This window comes from Budorcas taxicolor, chromosome 10 (genome assembly GCF_023091745.1).
Source record: "Budorcas taxicolor isolate Tak-1 chromosome 10, Takin1.1, whole genome shotgun sequence".
NCBI lineage: Eukaryota > Metazoa > Chordata > Mammalia > Artiodactyla > Bovidae > Budorcas > Budorcas taxicolor.
This window is the reverse complement of record NC_068919.1, coordinates 12,041,869-12,065,226: the sequence shown is the minus strand read 5'-3', so window position 1 is coordinate 12,065,226 and position 23,358 is coordinate 12,041,869. Positions and strand designations below refer to the sequence as shown.

The 23,358-nt window shown below is 46.4% G+C and overlaps 1 protein-coding gene across 1 annotated transcript in view; it reads right to left on the bottom strand.

Moving 5' to 3' along the window:
- Positions 1 to 6,235: 6,235 nt before the first annotated feature.
- The window catches only part of ANKDD1A (ankyrin repeat and death domain containing 1A), a 57,222-nt gene continuing 40,099 nt past the window's right edge, over positions 6,236 to 23,358 (bottom strand). Inside the window, 11 exon segments of the mRNA XM_052646853.1 lie at positions 6,236 to 6,450; positions 6,453 to 6,506; positions 9,946 to 10,141; positions 12,440 to 12,535; positions 14,136 to 14,234; positions 15,633 to 15,658; positions 15,661 to 15,730; positions 18,167 to 18,257; positions 20,707 to 20,761; positions 20,764 to 20,803; positions 21,317 to 21,403. Coding sequence (XP_052502813.1) covers positions 6,236 to 6,450; positions 6,453 to 6,506; positions 9,946 to 10,141; positions 12,440 to 12,535; positions 14,136 to 14,234; positions 15,633 to 15,658; positions 15,661 to 15,730; positions 18,167 to 18,257; positions 20,707 to 20,761; positions 20,764 to 20,803; positions 21,317 to 21,403 — 1,029 coding nt within the window.

Here is a 23,358-nt window from a genome sequence, read left to right as displayed (position 1 = left end):
CTATCAAAATACCAGGGCATTTTTCATGGAACTAGAATAATTTTAAAATCTATATGAAAACACAAAAAGACCCCCAAAAGCCAAAACAATCTTGACAAAGAAAAACAGCTCATACAGCTTGACATCAAAAAACACAATTGAAAAATGGGCAGAAGACCTGAATAGACACTTTTCTAAAGAAGACATGCAAATGACCAACAAGCACATGAAAAGATGCTCAACATAATTGTTAGAGAAATGCAAATCAAAACTACAATGAGATATCACCCTACACCTGTTATAATAGCTATCATCAAGAAGTCTGCAAATAACAAATGTTGGAGAGGATGTGGAGAAAAGGGAACCCTAGTATACTGTTGGTGGGAATGTAAATTGTTCAGCCACTATGCAAAACAGTATGGAGTTTCCTTTAAAAACTAAAAATAAAGCTGCTATATGATCCAGCAATTCCACTCCTGAGTGTGTAGCCAAAAAAGTTGAAAACTCTAATTTGAAGACACATGAACTCCAATGTGTCCCCCAAATTCTCTAAGCCAGGCTTCAGCAATACGTGAACTGTGAACTTCCAGATGTTCAAGCTGGTTTTAGGAAAGGCAGAGGAACCAAATTGCCAACATTCGCTGGATCATTGAAAAAGCAAGAGAGTTCCAGAAAAACATCTATTTCTGCTTTATTGATTATGCCAAAGCCTTTGACTGTGTTGGATCACAATAAACTGTGGAAAATTCAAAAAGAGGTGGGAATACCAGACCACTTGACCTGCCTCCTGAGAAACCTGTATGCAGTTCAGGAAGCAACAGTTAGAACTGGACATGTAACAACAGACTGGTTCCAAATAGAAAAAGGAGTACGTCAAGGCTGTATATTGTCACCCTGCTGATTTAACTTATATGCAGAGTACATCATGAGAAACGCTGGACTGGATGAAGCACAAGGTGGAATCAAGATTGCTGGGAGAAATATCAACAACCTCAGATATGCAGATGACACTACCCTTTTGGCAGAAAGTGAAGAAGAACTAAAGAGCTTCTTGATGAAAGTGAAAGAGGAGAGTGAAAAAGCTGGCTTAAAGCTCAACATTCAGAAAACGAAGATCATGGCATGTGGTCCAATCATTTCATGGCAAATAGATGGGGAAATAGTGGAAACAGTGTCAGACTTTATTTTTTGGGCTCCAAAATCACTGCAGATGGTGATTGCGGCCATGAAATTAAAAGACGCTTACTCCTTGGAAGGAAAGTTATGACCAACCTAGACAGCATATTAAAAAGCAGAGATATTACTTTGTCAAGAAAGGTCCATCTAGTCAAGGCTATGGTTTTTCCAGTAGTCATGTATGGATGTGAGAGTTGGACTATAAAGAAAGCTGAGTGCAGAATTGATGCTTTTGAACTGTGATATTGGAGAAGACTCTTGAGAGTCCCTTGGACTGCAAGGAGATCCAACCAGTCCATCCTAAAGGAGGTCAGTCCTAAGTGTTCATTGAAAAGACTGATGTTGAAGCTGAAACTCCAATATTTTGGCCACCTGATGCAAAGAGCTGACTCATTTGAAAAGACTCTGATGTTGGGAAAGATTGAGGGCAGGAGGAGAAGGGGACGACAGAGGATGAGATGGTTGGATGGCATTACCAACTCAATGGACATGAGTTTGGGTAAACTCCGGGAGTTGGTGATGGACGGGGAGGTCTGGCTTGCTGAGGTTCATGGGGTCACGAAGAGTTGGACATGACTGAGCGACTGAACTGAACCCCAATGTTCACAGCAGCACTATTTGTAATAGCTAGAACATGGAAGTAACTCAAGTGCCCATTAACAGATGAGTGGATTAAGAAGCTGGGGTATATAAATGTATATACTATGGAATATTATTCAGCCATAAAAAAGAATGAAATATTGCCATTTGCGGCAACATAATGAAACTCCAATACTTTGGCCACCTCATGCGAACAGCTGACTCGTTGGAAAAGACTCTGATGCTGGGAGGGATTGGGGGCAGGAGGAGAAGGGGACGACAGAGGATGAGATGGCTGGATGGCATCACCAACTCGATGGACATGAGTTTGGGTGAACTCCAGGAGTTGGTGATGGACAGGGAGGCCTGGCGTGCTGTGATTCATGGGGTCGCAAAGAGTCGGACACGACCGAGCAGCTGAACTGAACTGAACTGAACTGAATATGGATAGACCTAGAAAATATTATATTTAGTGAAGTCAAACAGAGAAAGAAAAATCCTATATAATATCACATCACCAACTCAATGGACATGAGTTTGGGTAAACTCCGGGAGTTGGTGATGGACAGGGAGGCCTGGCATGCTGCGATTCATGGGGTTGCAAAGAGTCAGACACGACTAAGCGACTGAACTGAATATCACTTAAATGGGGAATCTGAAAAACAGTACAAATGAACTTATTTACAAAACAGAAATAGACTCACAGACATAGAAAATATACCTGTGGTTACCAGAGGAGTGAGGGTGGAAGGGAAGGGCAAATTAGGGGTATGGCATTAACAGATATAAGTGAAAGTTGCTCAGTCATGTCTGACTTTTTGTGACTCCATGGACTATACAGTTCATAGGATTCTCCAGGCCAGAATACTGAAGTGGGTAGCCTTTCCCTTCCCTAGGGGATCTTCCCAACCCAGGGATCAAACCCAGGTCTCCTGCATTGTAGGTGGATTCTTTACCAACTGAGCCACAAGGGAAGCCTAAGAATACTGGAGTGGGTAGCCTATCCTTTCTCCAGGGGATCTTCCTGACCCAGGAATCAAACCGGGATCTCCTGCCTTGCAGGCAGATTCTTTACCAATTGAGATTTCAGGGAAGCCCTAACAGATAGAAACTACCATACATAAAATAGATAGGCAACAAGGATTTACTGTATACAGAGAACTATATTTAGTTTCTAATAAATACCTATAATAGCATATAATCGGAAAAAAAACAATAAAAAGATGTACACTTTAGGCTAAGACCATATTGTAAATCAACTGATTCAATAAAAAATTATTGATATAAATATTTTCACAGGTTTAGAAAAACATTTAAAAATTAAAAAAAAAATTGTTTACAGATTGATTGAAAGGGAAAACTGAAGTTGCTCAGTCGTGTCTGACTCTTTGCGACCCCATGGACTGTAGCCCACCAGGTTCCTCTGTCAATGGGATTTCCCAGGCAAGAATACTGGAGTGGGTTGCTGTTTCCTTCTCCAGGGGATTTTCCTGGCTCAGGGATCGAACCCGGGTCTGCAGCATTGCGGGCAGACACTTCACCGTCTGAGCCACCAGGGAATCCCACAGATTAATGGAGTAGACAACAAATTACTCCTGGGAACTCTATAAATCAATCTTGTTAATCTTCTCTAAAGGAAAAGAACCAACCCACAACAAATTGTTTGAAATTTTCCCATTGATTTCCCAAACAAACAAAAGTATTGAATTTGAGAGATCTATTTCAACAGTTAAACTTTATTTAAGGACTTGCTTTTTTGTTTCAAAAAAATAAAAATTCACCCAGGTACGCAATCCAAGTCCTATGAAATGCCTTTCTCATATGGAATAGATGGTGGAGGAGCGTTCTCTATCTCAACACAGCATGTGTGATGACGGGTGCCACAGGGGAGGGAGGCTGTGCGCTGTGCAGAGGGCCGAATCCCACTGCAAACTGTGGGGCCTCGGGCAAAACACACCTCTCAGATCATCAGCCTGATAAGTTGGTTTCAAAACCTCTTTCTTTTTCTTTTTGTATGTTTTAGTTTCAGTTATTTTAAAAAATAGACTAGTTTTTTAAGAACAGTCTTTAAAAAACTGAACAGATAGTACTGAGTTTCCATACACCCTTCTCGTGGCATAGTTTCCGCTATGCTCACTTGCATTCCTGTTAGTATGTTTGCAAGTTTCTCTGTAGGATAAATTCATAGATGTGGGATTGCTAAGTCAAAGGGTAAATGTATTTGTAATTTTGGTGAATAATGCCAAACTGCCTTTCAGAGGACTGTACCACTGTGAACTGCTGCCAGCCATGTGTGAGAACTGGAACCCCTTTCAGCTCTAGCAGTTTTTATTCTATTTCCTTCCCAGGAGTCAGGTCCAGTGGGTAACTTTGTGGGAAGTTTTTCTAAGACATGGGCTTCTAAACCGGCCATAGCAGGAGAGTACACATTAGACAGAAACAGTTTTCAGGCAGCACTTTCAGGCAACCCAGCACAGATCCTCTTCACATGTGAAATTTCCAGAGTCATATTTCCCCAGAACCATGCTTTCCAGCTGGTGTGGCTGAGCTATGCAATGGCCTGTGCAGTCAAGGCACCTAAACGGCTTCAGACCAGCCCAATATGGTTGCTATTTGCCACAGGTGCTCTTTAAATTTAAAATTAAATCAAAAGCTCAGTTCTTCATTCCACTAGCCACATTTCAAGTGGCAACCATGTTGGACAGCGCAGATCTGAAACATTCCTTCCATCGAAGAAAGTTCTATTATATAGTGCTGGTCCAGAGAGGTGACCCTTTGTATGGCCCAAAATGGGAATGATGACAACCAAATGCAAGGTATAATCTTGAACCAGATCTTGGTCCAGTAAAATGAAATGAAAGGCCCAAATGACAAAATTTGAATAAGGTGTGAAGGTGAGTTAACAGTATCCTTTCAGTGTTAATTTCCTGGTTGGTTAATATTTGGGGAAGCTGAGTGAAGAGATTTGGAAATTCTCTGCACTATATCTGCAACATTTTTATAAGTCTGAAATGGTTTCAAAACTTAAGAGTTGACAACTTTTAAAAATTCTTTTAAAAAAAGAGGGGAAAAATGAGATTGTGTGCCTCTGGGGACAATCGAAATATACAAGTAAGCCATGAATGGAAACAGCTGTGCAGTAGGCACACCTTTCATAAAAGCCAGGGACTGAATTAAGGGCAGTCCTTTCATAAGGGATGTATGGAGACTTTCATCAGATGGGGGAGACAGATGGTGAATTTGACTCCAGACCTCACCACTTGATTAGCTGCTTATCCACCCTGAGCCCAGCGTCTTCTCCAAAAGACATCCCTTGCATCTCAGGGGGCTGTTGCAAGGCTCCAGTGAGATGCAGGAGATGAAACTGAGCTAAGAGGGCCCAAGGACTGTACCTGTAGGAAGAGACTACCTACGAAACCTCAGACTGGCCCATGAACCAATCCTGTGAGAAAGATGACAGACATTTGCCTGCTGGTTCTGCATAACTGTGGGTGTAAGTGGAAGCAGCTGGAGGTCTCTTTACAGTGGTTATTTTTAGCCCTTAAGCAGTGGTCTTCCTCTGTTGAGTGGCCCTCACTCTGCAGTCGCATGTTCCTTCCAGTTACATGGCTGTGCACCTAGGGTCCTCATTTGCTTTCTTCCTGAAGCTTTCTGCAAAAGACAAGAATCCTATTGCCTCTGCCTCTTGTTGCCTAACTGCTGCCTCACAGGACTGGTTTAATGTTAATTTGTCTGCCAGAGCTTGCGTTAAAAGAAGATACAACAATAATATTTAAGAATATGTTGGAAAAATGAACCAAGTCATCTTTAATTCTTCCCCTCTGAAATGACGGGTTTCCCACTTTGCATGTGGCAGCTGGTGGAGACCCACCATGCAGGGGACTTTCCCTTTGCCCCTCGACAATATGCTATGAACGCTTTTCCTGTTGCCATGCTCCTTCATTACTATGGATGAATGCCTAGTACCCCACCCTGTGGTTGCCCTGTATATGTATAAAATGCCCCAGGCCAACAGACGTTACAGAGTTGAAGCCTTTTCATCATGAGCTGATTTTTTTATTAATGAGGGATCATTACTAGAACCTGTTTCGCTGCTTGTCTGATGGTTCTGCACGGTGCCCTGAATCCCAAATCCCCAAAAAAGCTTTCGGGATTGACAGGCTCAAATAGGTTGTGATGGCCTTAGAAATTTTATTTGATCAGATCTTTGTAGTTCAACTCATCTTAAACCAGTTTTGGCCCATAGGTCTTAATGTTTGTGAAAAACAACCCTGCAGGCTGTTCTCACCTTACCCCAAACTGGGCAAAGGGTGGGGGTGGGGACATGGGATCAAATCAGTATAGACAGCTGGATAGGAAGAGATTGTAGCTTCAGTGACCTTGGGGCTGTGAAGGTCACAGGGACCATCTGGGCCACCCTCTTTGCACAGATGGGGAGCCTGGGGCCCAGAGGTACTGTGAGTTGCCTGAGGCTCTGCCTGGGTTCCAGGAGGAGGAAGGGCTACGACCAGCAATCTGGAAGGTTCAGAGCCAGTGCTATGGCACTGTGGTCTGAGCAGCCTTGGAGGGCCTTGCTGCATTGCAGCAGGGCCTTGCTGGGGCCCAGAGCTGCCCTGAGCAGGAAGCAGATGAGACGGAGACACTTACCCCCCAGGTCCCTCCTGCCAATGGCCGCGAGGCCCTTGAATAGCGCTCTGGTGGGGTTCTCACCACACTGTGTGGCCAGATGAGCAGCATGCGGTGCCCATGTTCCCCATAGCTCCTGGTTCCTGGGGACCAGGGAGGGAGGGAGAGAGAGAGAAAAGGTGCCCACCCTGTCTGCCTTACCAGAGCCAGGTCTGAGCCCACCCTTACTTCCACCAGAACACCAGGCCCTTCTCCAGATTTCAGCAGAGCTCAGCCCAGAGATGGGGAAGGGAGTTGGAGAGTGGGGAGGGAGGGGAGGAGTAGCAGCCTCAGATGGTATGGGGGTGGGGTTTGGGGTCCGAGACACGAGGACCTCCCCAGCCCCAGACTTTTCTTGATCATCCATCGTGTATCCTATCGGTGTCACTGGGAAGAGGGAAAGAACTAGCATTCACGGTGGTACCAAGATGCCTTGTAGAGGGCATCTCTCTGACTGCTCACAACCATCTCTGCTTTGCACACTCTTCCTCACCCTGCACCAGTGGTTCTCAGCCATCAGTGCTCGCTGGAAACACCTCGAGCCCTCTCCGTCTCTGAGATTCCTTTGTACTTGGGAACTGGTGTGCCTAGGCACTGAACGGTGCGAAGGCTTCCTAGGTGATTCCAGTGTTTGGAAAACAAGCGCCTACTCTCTTCAGTGCCTGCGGCAGCATTCACTTGTTATTAAACTGTGACCAGGTCGGCTCTCCCAGGTGTGGACAGAGGCTTTGGCACAGCCTGGGGGTGCAGTCATCATGTCCAAGTCAGTCACCCACTGGATCCTGATGTTCTGGTGTCTGTTGCCCCCAGCAGGCACCTCCTCCTGGTGTTGCCAGTGATATGCCTGTGGTATGTTTCATTTGACCCATTTATTCACTAGCCCTGGTTACCAGCCTTGTAATTCATCAGTGCTCTTTAATTGTCTAAGAAACCTGCATCTGTAACAGAGTTTACTTTTGGACTCACTCCATTACAGACGCAGATTCTAAGAAATCTGTTATCTGTAATAGAGTTTACTTTTGGACTCCGGCTTCCCTGATAGCTCAGTTGGTAAGGAATCCACCTGCAATTCAGGAGATGCCAGTTCAATTCCTGGGTCAGGAAGATCTGCTGGAGAAGGGATGGGCTACCCACTGCAGTATTCTTGGGCTTCCCTTGTGGCTCAGCTGGTAAAGAATCCACCTGCAATAAGGGAGACCTGGGTTCAATCCCTAGGTTGGGAAGATCCCCTGGAGAAGGAAAAGGTTACCCACTCCAGTATTCTGGCCAGGAGAATTCCATGGACTATACAGTCTATGGCATTGCAACTAGGTGGACGCGACTTTCATTTTCACTTTTGGACTCCCTACTCTATCCTCTACCCAATTTACACATGTGTATGTCAGGCAGAGTACATCATGAGAAATGCTGGACTGGAAGAAACACAAGCTGGAATCAAGATTGCCGGGAGAAATATCAATCACCTCAGATATGCAGATGACACCACCCTTATGGCAGAAAGTGAAGAGGAGCTAAAAAGCCTCTTGATGAAAGTGAAAGAGGAGAGCGAAAAAGTTGGCCTAAAGCTCAACATTCAGGAAACGAAGATCATGGCATCTGGTCCCATCACTTCATGGGAAAAAGATGGGGAAACAGTGGAAACAGTGTCAGACTTTATTTTTTTGGGCTCCCAAATCACTGCAGATGGTGATTGCAGCCATGAAATTAAAAGACGCTTACTCCTTGGAAGAAAAGTTATGACCAACCTAGATAGTATATTCAAAAGCAGAGGCATTACTTTGCCGACTAAGGTCTGTCTAGTGCAGGCTATGGTTTTTCCAGTGGCCATGTATGGATCTGAGAGTTGGATTGTGAAGAAGGCTGAGCGCCGAAGAATTGATGTTTTTGAACTGTGGTGTTGGAGAAGACTCTTGAGAGTCCCTTGGACTGCAAGGAGATCCAAGCAGTCTATTCTGAAGGAGATCAGCCCTGGGATTTCTTTGGAAGGAATGATGCTGAAGCTGAAGCTCCAGTACTTTGGACACCTCATGAGAAGAGTTGACTCATTGGAAAAGACTGATGCTGGGAGGGATTGGGGGCAGGAGGAGAAGGGGATGACAGAGGATGAGATGGCTGGATGGCATCACTGACTCGATGGACATGAGTCTGAGTGAACTCCAGGAGTTGGTGATGGACAGGGAGGCCTGGTGTGCTGCGATTCATGGGGTTGCAAAGAGTCGGACATGACTGAGCGACTGAACTGAACTGAACTGATGTCAGGAATCTCTGTGTTAAATTTTTAGCTTTCTAAGTTGAGTTAGACCCTTTTTGCCTTTTTTCCCAGAGTATGTATTTATATATTCCCTGTCTCTTCTTTCAGATGAACTGTAGAATCCCCAGGTGGCGCTAGTGATAAATAACCTGCCCCAATGTGGGAGAACTAAGAGATGTGGGTTCGATCCCAGGGTTGGGAAGATTTCCCCTGGAGAAGGAAATGGACCCACTCCAGTATTCTTGCCTGGAGAATCCCATGGACAGAGGAGCCTGGCAGGCTACTGTCCGTGGGGTCACAGAGTTGGACACGACTGAAGTGAGTTAGCATGCACACATGTCAAATCCTTTAGTCAAGTTTCGAACACTTCCTATTTTGATTTGATTAAAATTAAATGAGGGACTTCCCTGGTGGTACAGTGGCTAAGACGCCATGCTCCTCTTGCAGGGGGAGGCTAGGTTTGGTCCCTGGTTGAGGAGCTAGATCCCACATGCCACCATTAAGACCCAGTGCAGCCAAATAAATAAATATTAATAATAATAAGTAAAATACAATTGGATCAAAGCTTTAGTTGGGGGAAAATTGATATCTACATGACACTTTTTTTAGCTGGAAACACAGGAATGTTGTACCACTTACCAAGTCTTCTTTCAAATAATTTGTATTGTCTTACTCATGTCACTCATAGTTTAGAAACACACTACTGTAAGTGGTATATTTTTAAAAATACCTCTATATATTTTGTCCACTTCTTGATGGTACAGAGGAATACTATGGTGTTTATATATTTAATCATATTTAGCCATTTCATTGAATTATTTTTTTCTAACAGTTTTTCTGTTGACTCTTCTGGACTTCCTAGGTATATAATTACAGCATCTGAAATTAATAAATCTCTCTTCCTTTTCAATATTTACACTCATAATTTCTATTTCTGTTTCATACATCAATAACAGGGCCAAAATGTCCAAACAGATGTTAAATAATAGTGGCAACAACAGTTCCTTTCCTTTTTACAGGAAGTAAAGGAAGTGCCTTTAGCTTTGTGGGTGAATGATGGGTATCAGCTCAAGCTGACTCATGAGGCATGTGAAGTTCACAGGTCAGTTGTAGAGGGAGGGGCAGGGGGCTCAGCCCGTGCAAAGGCCTGGGGAGGGAAAGAGCACATGGCATGTTGGAAATAGCATGTGACTTGGTAAGGATTTTCCCCTAGAAGCACAGAAAGCTGAATACATCCACGTGCCCCCGCCCCTCCTCCTGGGCTGCTCTGGGGCACCGAGGCAAGGTGGTATCTGTCCACTGTTGCTCTGTGGCATGGACATGGGCTTTGGTGAACTCCCAGCAGTGGAAGAATCCACTTGTGGGGCCGCAGGTACCGGAAGCCAGTTGCCACAGCACTGAGCAGAGAAGCTGCGTTTCCCGCTGATGGTCCTGCTTAATGGTCAAACTCTTCCCAGAGGGGTTACAGATGCCCCTACACAAGTGGCGGTCCTGTGGGGCAGATCCCAGAAGTACAGCAGCCATTTTGGGGAAATCCCTGCCAGGCTCTCCCTTGTTCCATGAGCCTGGACCCAGAACTGGCATCATCACAGACCTGGGGCTTAGTGTCCCTTACTCTGGTTTTTGACTCTATGCCTTGCTTTGAGTGCTGGAACCTGAGCTGCTTACATATTTTTCCACCCAGAATTCCTTTCCTTACCTTCCTGTCTCTCAATCTCATTGCCATAGTCAAAAGACCACCTGTGTGCCACCTCTTCCAGGAAGCCTTCCCAATTTTTCTCTTTATTTGTGTTGTTATAGAGGGAATGTCAGTAGAACACCTCAGCAATTGTGGCTAAAACTAGGCAAGCCAAGAATCAGGCACTAACTAAACTTGCTGATTGCCAACAAGTAGAGAAGGGTGGGCTACAGAATTCTTTCCATGCAAAGCAGGTGATAAAATAAGAGGCTGCCAAAATAATGTAGTAGTGTAAGTTAAACCCACAAAAGCCTAGACTGAAGCCAAAAAAAGCCCCTTGAAAAATGTGAATACTTAGTTCTGGCTGCTAAAAAGCTCAGGCGAGTCCTGGCGTCTGCAGCTTTGAACCTCACATCCTGGTTAACAGTGTCTGGGAAATGATGACCTGGGGGCTTTTCTCCCAGGTGAGGTGGTAAGAATTGTTTCTATAGAACAGTGCTCTCAGCTGCATCTTAAACTGGAATCATCTGAGACCTTTAAGAACCACAGAAGCTAGGCCTTTACCTCTAGATTCTAATTGCACTGGTTTAGGTGCAGAAAGGAGGGATTTGTGATTCTAACGGCACCACTGCCTTAGTGCTGAGAACTTTGAAAGCCTGAGGTGGATGAAAGATTATGCATAGAGATGAATCAGTTCATTTAATCATTTGGATTAATATTTAGGAGTAATCTGTTGTATGTAAAGAAGTTGTAATGTTGATGAGATATGAAAGAGCAAAATCTTCTGAGTCCTATGGAAATTTGTTATTGATTGATCGGTTTGGGGACAGTTATTGTTTTGAGAAGCGCAAGAGAATTTTACTGTTTGTATACAGTATCGGAGGGCTCCCGAGGTGGCTCAGGAGTCTGCCTACCAGTGCAGGAGACGCAGGTGTGATTCCTGGGTCGGGAAGATCCCCTGGTGAAGGAAATGGCAACCCACTCCAGTATTCTTGCCTGGGAGATCCTATGGACAGAGGAGCCCAGCAGGCCACAGTCCATGGGGTCACAAAGAAGAGGACACAACTTACTGACTAAACAAAAACAATAATACAATATCAGAATGTCTACCACATTTAAGATTCACTTTATAGGTTTAATTTACTGGATTTCATGGAATAATTTAAGAATTTAGGAAGCATTTGAAGTGCTTAAAAAGAGAACCTATTATATTAAATGTATTAATTCAGTTTAATATGTTTAAGGTAGTTTAATTAAGTTTAAACACAGGCCCGAACTTTAAACAAAAGGCTTCCTTGAGGGACTTCCCTAGCTGTCCAGTAGTTAAGACCCCATACTTCCAGTGCAGGGAGTGTGGGCTTGATCTCTGGTTGGGGAGCTAGATCCCACATGCTGTGTGATGCAGCCATTAAAAAAAAAATCTTTCTCGAAAGTGACTGTTAAAATTTACTAGTTGTATAAATACAATAATAAGAATGTAAAAATAAATTTAAAAGTTTAAGGAAAACTAAGATTTAAATTTTGTAAAAAAAAAAGTATTAATTTAAAAACTGAAATAAATGCAAACTTTTACTTTCTGTATATAAAAACAGCCACCAAATGTAAACAAAACACTCTCCACCCACCCCCATTTGTTGATGCTAGAACTGCAAATGCCTGACCTTACATTTGCTACTACTCTTTCCCAACTCCAGAGCAGATATCCCTAATCAATCCCAGCACACTTGACCTCTGGGCTCAGAAAGTTGCTTGAATAGAACACCCCAACCCAGAGTTCCAATCACCTATAGCTGACAGTGAGCTGGAACCAAACGGTCATTTCTTTATTCATGCGTGTACGCATTCATCCGTCAACGAGGAGCTAGAGCAGTGTCTGCCAGTGTCTCCACACTGGTGTGGACCTCAGTCAGCCTTATTTCAGGTGGTCTGGGTGCTCACCCATCTCTTTATAATCCCAAAGAACCCTAGCATTAGGTAAGGCAGCAATTATCATTCCCTTGGAAACCAAGGGTTTCCTGAATTGGTCAGGGCTGAGGTTCAAAGCCAGCTCCACCTGAAGCCAGGGCTACTCCCTTTCCAACACAGAGAGACCAAGCACAGGATCTCAGCACCTTCTCCCATCTGTACAAGTGATCAGCTTTTATGATCATATCCACCAGGCTGCTGTGGTTGCTGCAGGCAGCCACTGACAGGGCAGTTTCTCCTTGCTGCAGGTGACAAAGGAGAAGGGAAGCCAGAGTCTGTACTCGAGGGTGTGTGGTGGTCTCCAGCTCTGACAACAAACCTTCCTGTCCAAAGCAAATGGTTTCCAGCAGTCTACACTGGAGGACAGAATCGTTTTCCGGGAGAAACTCCAGGTATGGAAAGTCACAGTAGACTAAGGCAATAATAATAATTCTAGCAACCACCCCTTGTATTCCTTTAGAATAGGAGGCCTTGGAGTTTATAAAACTCAGCCTATGGTTCATGTTGATGTATGGCAGAAACCAACACAATATTGTAAAGCAATTATCCTTCAATTAAAAATAAACAAATTAAAAAAAACAACACCCAGCCTACATAACTCTTCAAGGTTGTCTATGAGATCATGTTACCAGCCCCATTTCTCATATGAAACTGAGACAGGCCTGGGACCTGGAAGACTTTGCTGCAATGCTTGCACCTGGACACACCTCTTCTCAAGCAGCAAAATACAAAGCAATTATATGAGACTAAAAATAACTGCATGCTGGGACAGTTGGGGCGAATTCTGGACCCCAAAGATCAAAAGAGACCAAAAAGCCCAGCTACCACTTGAAGAGTGTGGAGCTAAACAGAGGGTCAGGAGCAAAAGCAGGGTACTGCACATGCCCCCTGCACACAGCACCAGCTAAGGGGTGAGCCAAATACCTAAGCTACCCTCCAGGCCTGCCTCTGGACACACCCCTGCCCTCAGCCCGTATAAGGAACAAACTTGCCCCACCTCGCTTACCCCTGCTGTAGCAAGGGCCCCAATATAGCTTTGTCTGAATTTCTCGTCTGGCCTCTAATCAATTTCCATCTGTCGGAAAAGGCCAAGAGCCTTTGTCATAACAAAACCAGAACCCAGAGAAGGGGCCTGGGCCCCTATGTCATATTTGCTTCCTCCCCTCAGTCTCCCAGCCCTTGGCTCCAGGCCTGTGGCACAAAACTGGCTCTACCACCTCCGGGGACCTTGGGAAGATGGGAAGCTCTTCTTTGAGCTTGGCCAGCTGTCTGGGGGCCCAGCTCAAAGCAGGGAGTCCTGCTCAGGTCCAGCCTCCGGGCTTGTTCCCTGCCCCCACCTCTTTCCCACACCATCCCATGGGCTGGGCCATGTGTGCAAGGGCCCTTGCCCTCATAGGCCCGTGACCCCCTCAGCCTCATACCAAGTCTTCAGGTCTTCTTGAACCTCTAGCCACCTGAGAGTTGGCCACCCCAGAGGCACCATGACCCCAGAAGCTTCTGCAACCTTGTTTCACATGTAGGGACTTGTGGGGTGGTGATGCACTGTCCCTCTAGTCTTCTCCCCCTCTCCCCAGCAGACAACTCAAGGAGCTCAAAGTCTGATGGAGCCCATGAAACAGAAGACAACTGTATCACAGACAAGGACCAAGAGAGGGGTGGGCCAAGTGCTGAGAGCCCTCAAAGGAGGCAGAGGAGGGTGATGGACGGGCAGGAAGACTGCCTGGAGGAGGTGGCCTTTGAGCTGATATGTAACAGTGATATGAACACTCTGGAAGCAGGAGGCAATTGCTGCAGGCGAAGTTGTGAAAACTGGAAAGGGAGGCTGGTGGTGAGCAGAAGTACTTTATCTCTTAGGTTTAAGTTAATCCCAATGATGAGGAGCATCTCTGCTATGTCCCACCAGGCGTGCTCCGTGGCAAATTGGAGGGGTGTCTGCTTCCTCTGGAGAAGAAGCCAAGGGAACAAAGAGCAGAAAAGCATGTAGGCATGGTGTGTAGCTCAAAGCCGGGACAGGACCAAGGCGGGTCAACCCCCAACTGGGTCTTAACAGAATTTCTCTCTAATAAGTTATAAGGAAGGGTAAACTGGGTTTAATCATAAACATACTACTCAGGAGAGAAAACTTAGTAAAAAAAAAAAAAAAATAGGACAAAAAAAATACCACTCACTAGCCCACCCACGAGTGAAGCGACTTAGCAGCAGCAGCAGCAGCAGCCCACCCAAGTCAACCTCTGTTACAGTCTTAGCACATTTCTTCTAGTCTTTTGTTTAATGCAATTATTTTTAGTTTTATGGTTTTACATATTTGAGATCATTCTATATTACATTTTGTATCTATATAACTTTCTATATATTATAAACTCAATAAACACCATTTTTCATAGCTCCATAAAAGCCAATCTATGTCTGTACCATAATTTTATGCAGGAGACCCAGGTTCAATTCCTGGATTGGGAAGATCCCTGGGAGAAGGAAATGGCAACCTACTCTAGTATTCTTGCCTGGAGAATCCTATGGACAGAGGAATCTGGCAGTCTACAATCCATGGGGTCACAAGAGTTGGGCACAACCTAGCAACTAAACCACTACTACCATAATTTACCCAATCACTTCTCTCTTATTAAGTATTTGGGCCCTTTTCGAAATGAAAACTGATACAGTGTTACAATGAATATCTTGGTGCATGGGCTCAATATATTTCCTGAGGCTCAATTTTCAACTGTGCAAATACTGTTTTTAAAAGATACATGTTATATTCTGTCAAATTGCTTTCCACTACTAGTGGTTGTGGATGGTCGCCCTGAGGATTGTGTGGTTAGAGGGTAGATTGCGGGGATGGGGGTTTTAAAACGATTCTGACTGATTACAACTTCAGGACTCAGAGGCCTTTTGTTATACAAGACAAACCCAGTCACTGCTGCCCTGGTAATTTTCCCTAAGTGGGGGAAAAAAATAAATGAAAGGAAAAGGCTAAATATAGGAAAATGTTTAGTTTAGTGTTCTATATATCATGCGGAGAAGGCAATGGCACCCCACTCCAGTACTCTTGCCTGGAAAATCCCATGGATGGAGGAGCCTTGTAGGCTGCAGTCCATGGGGTCACTAAGAGTCGACACGACTGAGCGACTTCACAAAAACTTGGGAATACCCAAATGTTCAACATAGAGGAATGGTTAATAAAATGTTGCGACCTTCAACAAATATTCAAACAGCGTTTTACAAGCTAAGAAAGCAATTCCTCAACTCTGGGCCAAGCTGGTAGACCACAGCCAAACTCTGCCAGCCTGGGAGGGTGCCCAGAGGTGCCAGGGGGCCCAGATGGTTTCTGTAGCCACTTACATTGTCAACAGTGTCCAGATCATGGCGGCGTCCATAAGGACCTGCTGCAGGACAGTGACAGTGTGCCTCACGGCGAGGTGCACAGGAGTGGCGCCCTGCTGCGGGGGGAGACACACAGACCAACTGATGGGTCCCTCCCAGGACTGCCCAGCTGCAGGTTGGTGCTAGAAGATGGGAGTTAGGAGCGTAGACAGTGCTTCTGAGTCTGGCCTCTCTCGCCTCTTGGGCAACATGAGTGGCCTAAAGCATTTACAGCCCAAAGCCTGAATTCCTTGGGCCCACTGCTGATCTCAGGGTGGGAGGGAGCCCGAAGTCCCACATTTGAGATCTTGATGTGCCAAGCATTCACCACACAACTTTGGGCAAGTCATCCTGCTTCTCTGCTACACTTCATCTGGAAAATGATGTCTGCTGCAATAAGCAGCAAGGTCCCTTCTAGGAACACCACCTTAAAATTCTCTGATAGCTCATTTACTTTCCAGGAACCTAGCAAACATATAGGAAGGGTATTCTTATTTAGTACTTTCATCTCACAAATGAGAACACTTAATGAGTTCATAAAACTAACATGACTCACCCAAGGACACATAACTAATAGAGACCTTGTGTTATTGGACTTTCTACCCCCAGGGTCTAGGTAGGTGCCTAACAACTATTTATGTATGAAATCAATGAATGAGAGAGCCAGCCAGGACCAGAACATAGGTCTCAGTCCAAGCCCAACAGTCACCCAAGGCCTCACTCAGGTCTGGAGGATTCCATCCCCAGTGGTCCCCTGTGAACACTGACTCCATGATGAAGCGGGGATACTGCCACAGCACCCTTCTGTCTAGGTGTACAGTGACACATACATAGTGGGACGGGACAAAACCAGAAGAATCAATGGCATGGGTCGGTACTATTAATAACTGTGGAAAATACCCTCACATAATGAACAATAAAAGTTTATAGAACAGAACACACACACACACAACAAAAACACCCACAACTACCATTACTAGTTTTGGCCAGGAAAAAAGCAGTTTATGGATATCAGAAGATTTAACCTAGATGATTATTTGTAGGCAATGTGATTGTACATCTAGATGTGTTAAAACAGCTACTATACCCCAACCCCCCCCAAAAAAACAAAACCTAGCAAAATTAATGAAAAGTCATACAGAAGATAAAAATACCAGAGTCAATAACATTCCTATATTGAATCCCTATAAGAAATGACATGTTTTAAAAAGATAGTCTATTCACAATGACAGTCAAAATATATAAAGTACCTATGAAGAGTATAATTGGAAATGACTATTACAAAGGCAAACGAAAAACCATAGGACACCACTGAAAGATATAAAACAGGACATAAAGGAAATGGAAAGACATGTTCCTAGTGAAAAAATAAAATATTGCAAAGATGACCATTTTAGCTTATATTATTTACAGACTTAATGTAATCCCAAACCCAAACTGCAAATAAATGCCAAAAAGTATTCTAAAATGGGCTTCCCAGGTGGTGCTAGTGGTAAGGAACCCACCTACCAATGAGCAGATGTAAAAGACATGGGTTTGATCTCTGGGTCAGGAAGATTCCCCTGGAGGAAGGCATGGCAACCTACTCCAGTATTCTTGCCTGGAGAATCCCATGGACAGAGGAGCCTGGCGGGCTATGGTCCATGGGGTCGCAAAAGAGTCGGACACGACTGAGTGACTTAGCACATCACAGCATTCTAAAACGCAGCTAGAAAAAAATTTAAAACCCAGAAAAAACTTTCACAGAATTTCAACAGATCATTGCTAAATAACTGAGAAATTAAAATGAGGTCAAAAGAAGGTCTGCTGTGGGAGTGAATGGGCAGGCATGGGAAACTGGCTCAAAGAACTATTCAGATGAGCTGGGAAACCCATCGGAGCTATAGTGGTGGCTTTCCAGGAAGCAGCAGACCACAGAGATAAAGTAACCAAAGGGGCTGTTTACGGCCTTCATCCTCCTAGAAACAGGTGCGAGGGGCTGTGGTCGAAAAGGGGAGTGGCAAGAGATCAGTACTGCCTTTCATTGTCTTACACGTTATTTATAAAAACCAAAAGAACCAAAAAGAACAAAAGGATCTGGTGAGATGCCTTCTTCCCACCATTATCATCCAGCTGCTCGGTTCTCCCCACTCCCATAGTAACATCTTATAAAGCCACTGTACAATACTCTAACCAGAATACTCACATTGATAATACCTATCTTACTCAGATCTCCCCAGTTTCACTCCCAGTCATTTGTATACATATGTATTTTATGCGATTTTTTCATTAATGGATACACATGTAGGTTCATGCATCTGTTACATAGTTCAGATACAGCAGCGTTCCATTACAGCAGCGTTCCATCACCACATGGGTCGCCTGTGTTCTCCTTTTATAACCACACCCTCCTCCCTCCTCTGCCCCCTGTCCCACCCTCAGCAACCACTAATCTGTTCTCCATGTCTATTTTGAGCAGCAAGTCATGGGAGACTCTTCAGTGTGTCCCCCTTTCATCCACGCCCCACACTTACGTGATCAGCCACATCAGTACTGCCTCCTGCCTGGATGACCATGTCCTCGGAGCCACCGAGGGCTGCATAGTGGAGGCAGCTCTGCTTTTTTCTAGAAGGAAACAGGCATCAGTGCAGCATCCCCCGGACCCCTCACAGTGGGGTTTACAAAGCACTCTGGGATTCATTATTCCATTTACAACTCACAACCCCCCATCCTGGGACTATTATCCTCATTAAACCCAAAGGAGGGAGAAATCAGTGACTTGCCCAGGCCTGGCGACTAGTAAAAGGACCACGCTATGGTCTCAGGATTTTCCTCGCCTCCAGTCACAGACTCTGGAACAAAAGCCAAAAGCCTTCACAATTCCTGAGCCAGTGAAGTCACTCAGAGAAAACAGACTCTGAGAAGATGGTTTTCAAAGAGGGGGACTGATAAGATCTGCAGTACAAGGAAAACCCCACCCAGCATGTACTATCCAGCTGGAGCTGGTGTCAGCGGGTCCACAGAGAAGATTGGCAGGGCCAGAGCGAGGGCTTTCATGGGCCTTCATCTCAGAAGGTCCCGCTAAGTGACCAGCTGTCCCAGGTTGCCCTGGACTGAAGGCTCCCTAGAATGTGAGACTTTCTGTTTTAAGATTGGGACAGTATGAGGCAAACCAGGATGAGTTGGTCACTCTGCCAAAGTCTTGTCTGAGAGAGTACACAAGGTGGGTGGGAACCCATCCACCTCCAGGTGGGAAATGCAAGCCCTTTGGGTTGGCTGCTCCTCTGAGACTCTGCTACATGACCTTGCGAGGCAGGGGAATGTTGGAATGGATCATGGCCTCTGCCAGAAACAAGTCAAGGCTGGAGCATGAGGCCCAGGGAGGCGGGCACCTCTAACCACCAATGATCACCAGCTGGACTTGACCTCCCGTCTCCTAAACTCCTGTGCTGTTACTGCTGGGGAGGCGCCATGGCCTATAGCATTCTTGCTCCTCCCAGTGCCTAGTGCTGGGCACAGAGGGAGGGCCTTGCTGATGGATGACCATAATTGGGTGCCTGGGGGCAGCCATGTTCCTTCTCTGGGTTGTCCTGCTCCCCCCGAGACCCCTGGGATAGTAGTCTCCAAACTTGCCAGGGGTGTTCTGCAAATTAAATGGTTTGTGGCTTATAAAGCATTATTGGCCAAGAAAAAAAAGGGAATTCCTTGGTGGTCCAATACATAAAAGACTGCTTTCACTGCCAGGGCTGTGGTTCAGTTTCTAGTTGGAGAACTAAGATCCGGCAGACCACATGGCATGGCCAAAATAATACTAATACTAATAATGAAGCATTATTTACATTTAAGGGCAGTTTTGGTCGCTATTGTTATTAAATTTACATTTGCCATTTTGCTATTTGTTTTCAGAATGTCTCCTCTCTTTTTTATTCTGTTTCCCCGAGACTGCCTTCTTTGGTGTCAAATATTTTTTTGCATATCCTTTTCATTTCTCCATTTTTGCTATTATTTATATTATTCACTATTAATGTTATTTTTGCCGCATTATTGAAATTTAGAAGGAAAGAGAATTCCAGACCCTCAGACCCTCAACCATCCAAGAAAGATTATTTGTCACTGATCAAACAATAAAAAGCAAAACAAAACAAAAAAACCAACTTCCTACTTAAAGAAAGGTCACAATCCTCCCCCTGCCCCGGCCCCTTCTCAAGGACACAGAATTTCTAATGGCCAACTCACAGAGCACAATGGGAGGGGAGGAAAGAGGCCTGTCCCAGAGTCACACCCAGGCCTCAGCTCCATTTGCTGGCGTGGGCGGGCACAGCTGGAGACACACCCCCCACCCCCACCCACACTGGGCAAGGCAAACCTGTCAGGCCCCAAGCTCTGGAGTCAGAGAAATAGGCTTCTCAGACTCAGCTTTGCTTCTTACTAGCTTGTGCCCTGGGAAAGTCACTGAACCTTTTTCACCTGTAAAATGGGGGAAATTTTTCTGAGATAATATTCAACCATTATAAAAGGACTTTGTGAACCATCAAGTGTCCAACAACAAGACTCTAATGGGTACTGAGTTCCTATTAAGTCCCAGGCACTACACTAGGTATTTAGTCTTCACGGCAACATAAAAAAGTAAGTATATATTATGGGCTTTCCTGGTGGCTCAGACAGGAAAGAATCTGCCTGCAACGCAGGGGACATAGGTTTGATCCCAGGGTCAGGAAGATCCCCTGGAGAAGGGAATGGCTACCCACTCCAGTATTCTTGCCTGGAGAACTGCATGGACAGCGGAGTACAGCCCATAGGGTTGCAAAGAGTCAGACACAATGAGCAATTAACACACACACAAGTACACGTCATCTTCAACTTATAGCTGGGAAAAGAGGCTCAGAGAGGATGAGTAACTTGCCCAAGGTCACAGAGTTCAGCAATAGACAAGCCAAGTCCAGGACCTGAGGCTGCTGCCTCGTAGCTTTGCTCACACCACGTTCAGGAATCACTGTGGCTGCTACAGTCACAGCCGACACAGTCACAGCTGGGCAGCTGAGGACACAGGCTCGTCCTGAGAGGGCCCAGCTACCTGGGTGAGGGTGTTCGCGCTACCCCCGCCCCTAGGAGGAGCTGCACACAGGTGAGGCGGATCCTTCGGCAGCCGCGTTAACGGCGCTCAGACCTTCCTGAAACACAGGAGTGGTGTGGGGGCGGCAGGAGGCCGAGACAGAGCCCAGGGCGGAGGTCACCACTCTTGCTGGGGCTGCTGGGCTCTTTGAGCTCTCCCCTCCCTGCTCCTGCGGAGTCCTGAGCCCCACGCCCGATTCTCGCCTGGAGGGGCATTTGGTGCATTCAGTCCCCGCCCCACCCCTCCGCCCCCGCAGCTCTGCTGGTGTCTCCTCACCCTCCTGTCTCTGATCCATCCCCCCCACCCCCGCTCCACCCTGGTCATGTGACCTCTCGCTCCTTTAAACACACACGGTGTTAACGACTTCTCCATAATCCCTGATGCCCAGTTTTCCTCTGAGCCTGGAGCTTTGCGCTGCTACTCATCTTCTCCTGGCGGGCTGTCTGAGACATGTCCTCGTTCCAAGGCCCCCCGCCAGGAGAAATCAGACAGCACCATGGGCTGTGGGCTCCTGGAATGCAGGGGACAAGTCAACGTCACACATCTCTGCCTCTTCCAGGTGGTGACTCACCGCATTCTGCTCCTTCAGGTCCAGCCTGACAGCCACGAGTCGCCGCAGCACAGCCAGGTGGGCGGCCAGGTGAAGGGCTGTGTTCCCCTACTGTAAGGAGAGGGGCTCCTGAAGGGCCGGTGGGATCACGGACACTGGCAGGTCCTGGGGACCCGCTGGAGCTGAGGTCCAGAGAGGGGTGACACGTCCAGGGTGACGGAGCAGGTCTGTGACAAGCTGTCGCTCTGCTGGACCAATGCCACCCTGCTTGGAGAGCTGTGCCCCAAACTACCAAAAACCAGGGGCATTTTCAAGGGCCAGGTTCTCATCTCTTTTTTCACAGTTTAAGATAGGCCCATTACTTAAAAAAAAAACAAACAAATCCCTATTTTCCATGCTCCAGGTTAAAGCTGGTCCCAACTCAGTGAGCCCAGATCTATGCCTTTCCTCTAATCAGGCCACAGCCCCAGAGACTCTCCTTGTACTCAGGCTGTGCCTGGAGGCCACATGGCCCAATCTCTCACCTCCTACATCTGTTCCAGATGTTAGCTTCTTACTGAAGAGCACAGCCCACCCTGACTGTGAGATTGGAAACTGCACCTCCCCCGATCCCCTTATCCTGCCCCACTGTTCCATTTCCCCCAAAGCGCTGACCACCGAACACCCTCCACCAGCTGCTTGTGTACTGTATCTATTGTTTATTGTCCGAACCTCTTGGGTGGAACAGAAGTGCCACAAAGGCAAGGATTTCTGTCTTATTTTATTCTCTAAAGTTTTCCCAAGTGCCTAGATTAGGGCCTGGGGCACACGGCAGATATTTGTTCTGTAGATGTTTGTTCAGTAACACATAACGGAGATGCAGAACCTGACCTGTGTCTCCTGGAACTCGAGAGCAGCCTCACCGGTGAGAAGTCTAAAGCTGACAGTTACAGGGCTATGGCAGATGACTCCACTGGGCGGGCAAAGGGCACAGTGTCCCTTGCGGTGGAAGTGGCCTCATCGAGGGCAGACTGCTGGGGGTCATCCTCAAAGAGGACTTGCTTCAGGAGGGTAAGAGGCCCCAGGGAAGAGGAGGCAGCCCAGGACATGGGATGTCCCTACAGGGGAGCCACAGAGGGAGCCAGGGCAGAGACCCTAGAGTCAAACAAAAGCATCCAGAAGGGAAGACTCAGCTTCAGCCATTCGTCATGTCCAGGAGGCTGAGGGAACAATTGAGCTGAACCAGTTAAGGGGCCTTTTGGCTCAAGGGCTCCCCTCTGACCTGGCCTCAGCACCTTCCCCAGGAAGGAATTCAATTTAGGGACTTCTCTGGTGGGTGAGTGGTTAAGAACCTGCCTTCTTCCAATACAGAGGACTAGATTCCAGGTTGAAGAGCTAAGATCTCACATGCCATGGGGCCATTAAGCCCATGTGCCTTGACTACCGAGCCCACACACTCTGGAGCCTATGCACCAAAACCAGAGAAGCCCACACGCAAAAGCACCCAAAAGGGAAAAAACAAAGGCAAAAACAGACATTCAGTTTAGGCACAGATCTTTCAAGTGAAGATGCGAACATGTACTTAAAGTGGTTAAGCCATCCCCCACCCGCATGATAGATCCACACACACACACTATCTTACGGGGTCAGAGACGAAACATTCACATTTCTTTTATGATCGTCATCAGATTATATTTATAGGTAAAGCTAAGTTTAGAAAACCCCTTTGACCACTTGGTTCTACCCCTCTCCCACTTCCCGCTGCAGACGAGGACCAGGCTGTGGGTGATGTAGCTGCAGTGTGAAGCCTGCGTGTTCAAAGAGGCAGGAAGGAAGTGGGTGAACCGGCATGTGGGGGCCCGGCAGTGTGGGGGCCCGGCATGTGCCCCTGTGGAGACAGGCCAGGGGTTCCCTCTTCCTTCTGGATTATAAATATCTACTTTCTGTCCTTTGAAGCTGCAGGTGGCAGGGAACCCCTAACAGGGCCTCCCCCTCTGCCCAGGCAGGGCAGCGAGCTGGGTGGAAGGAGGCCGTGGCTTTGGGCCTGAACTCTCCCCTCCACCCGAGGGGGCGTCCAGCCTCTC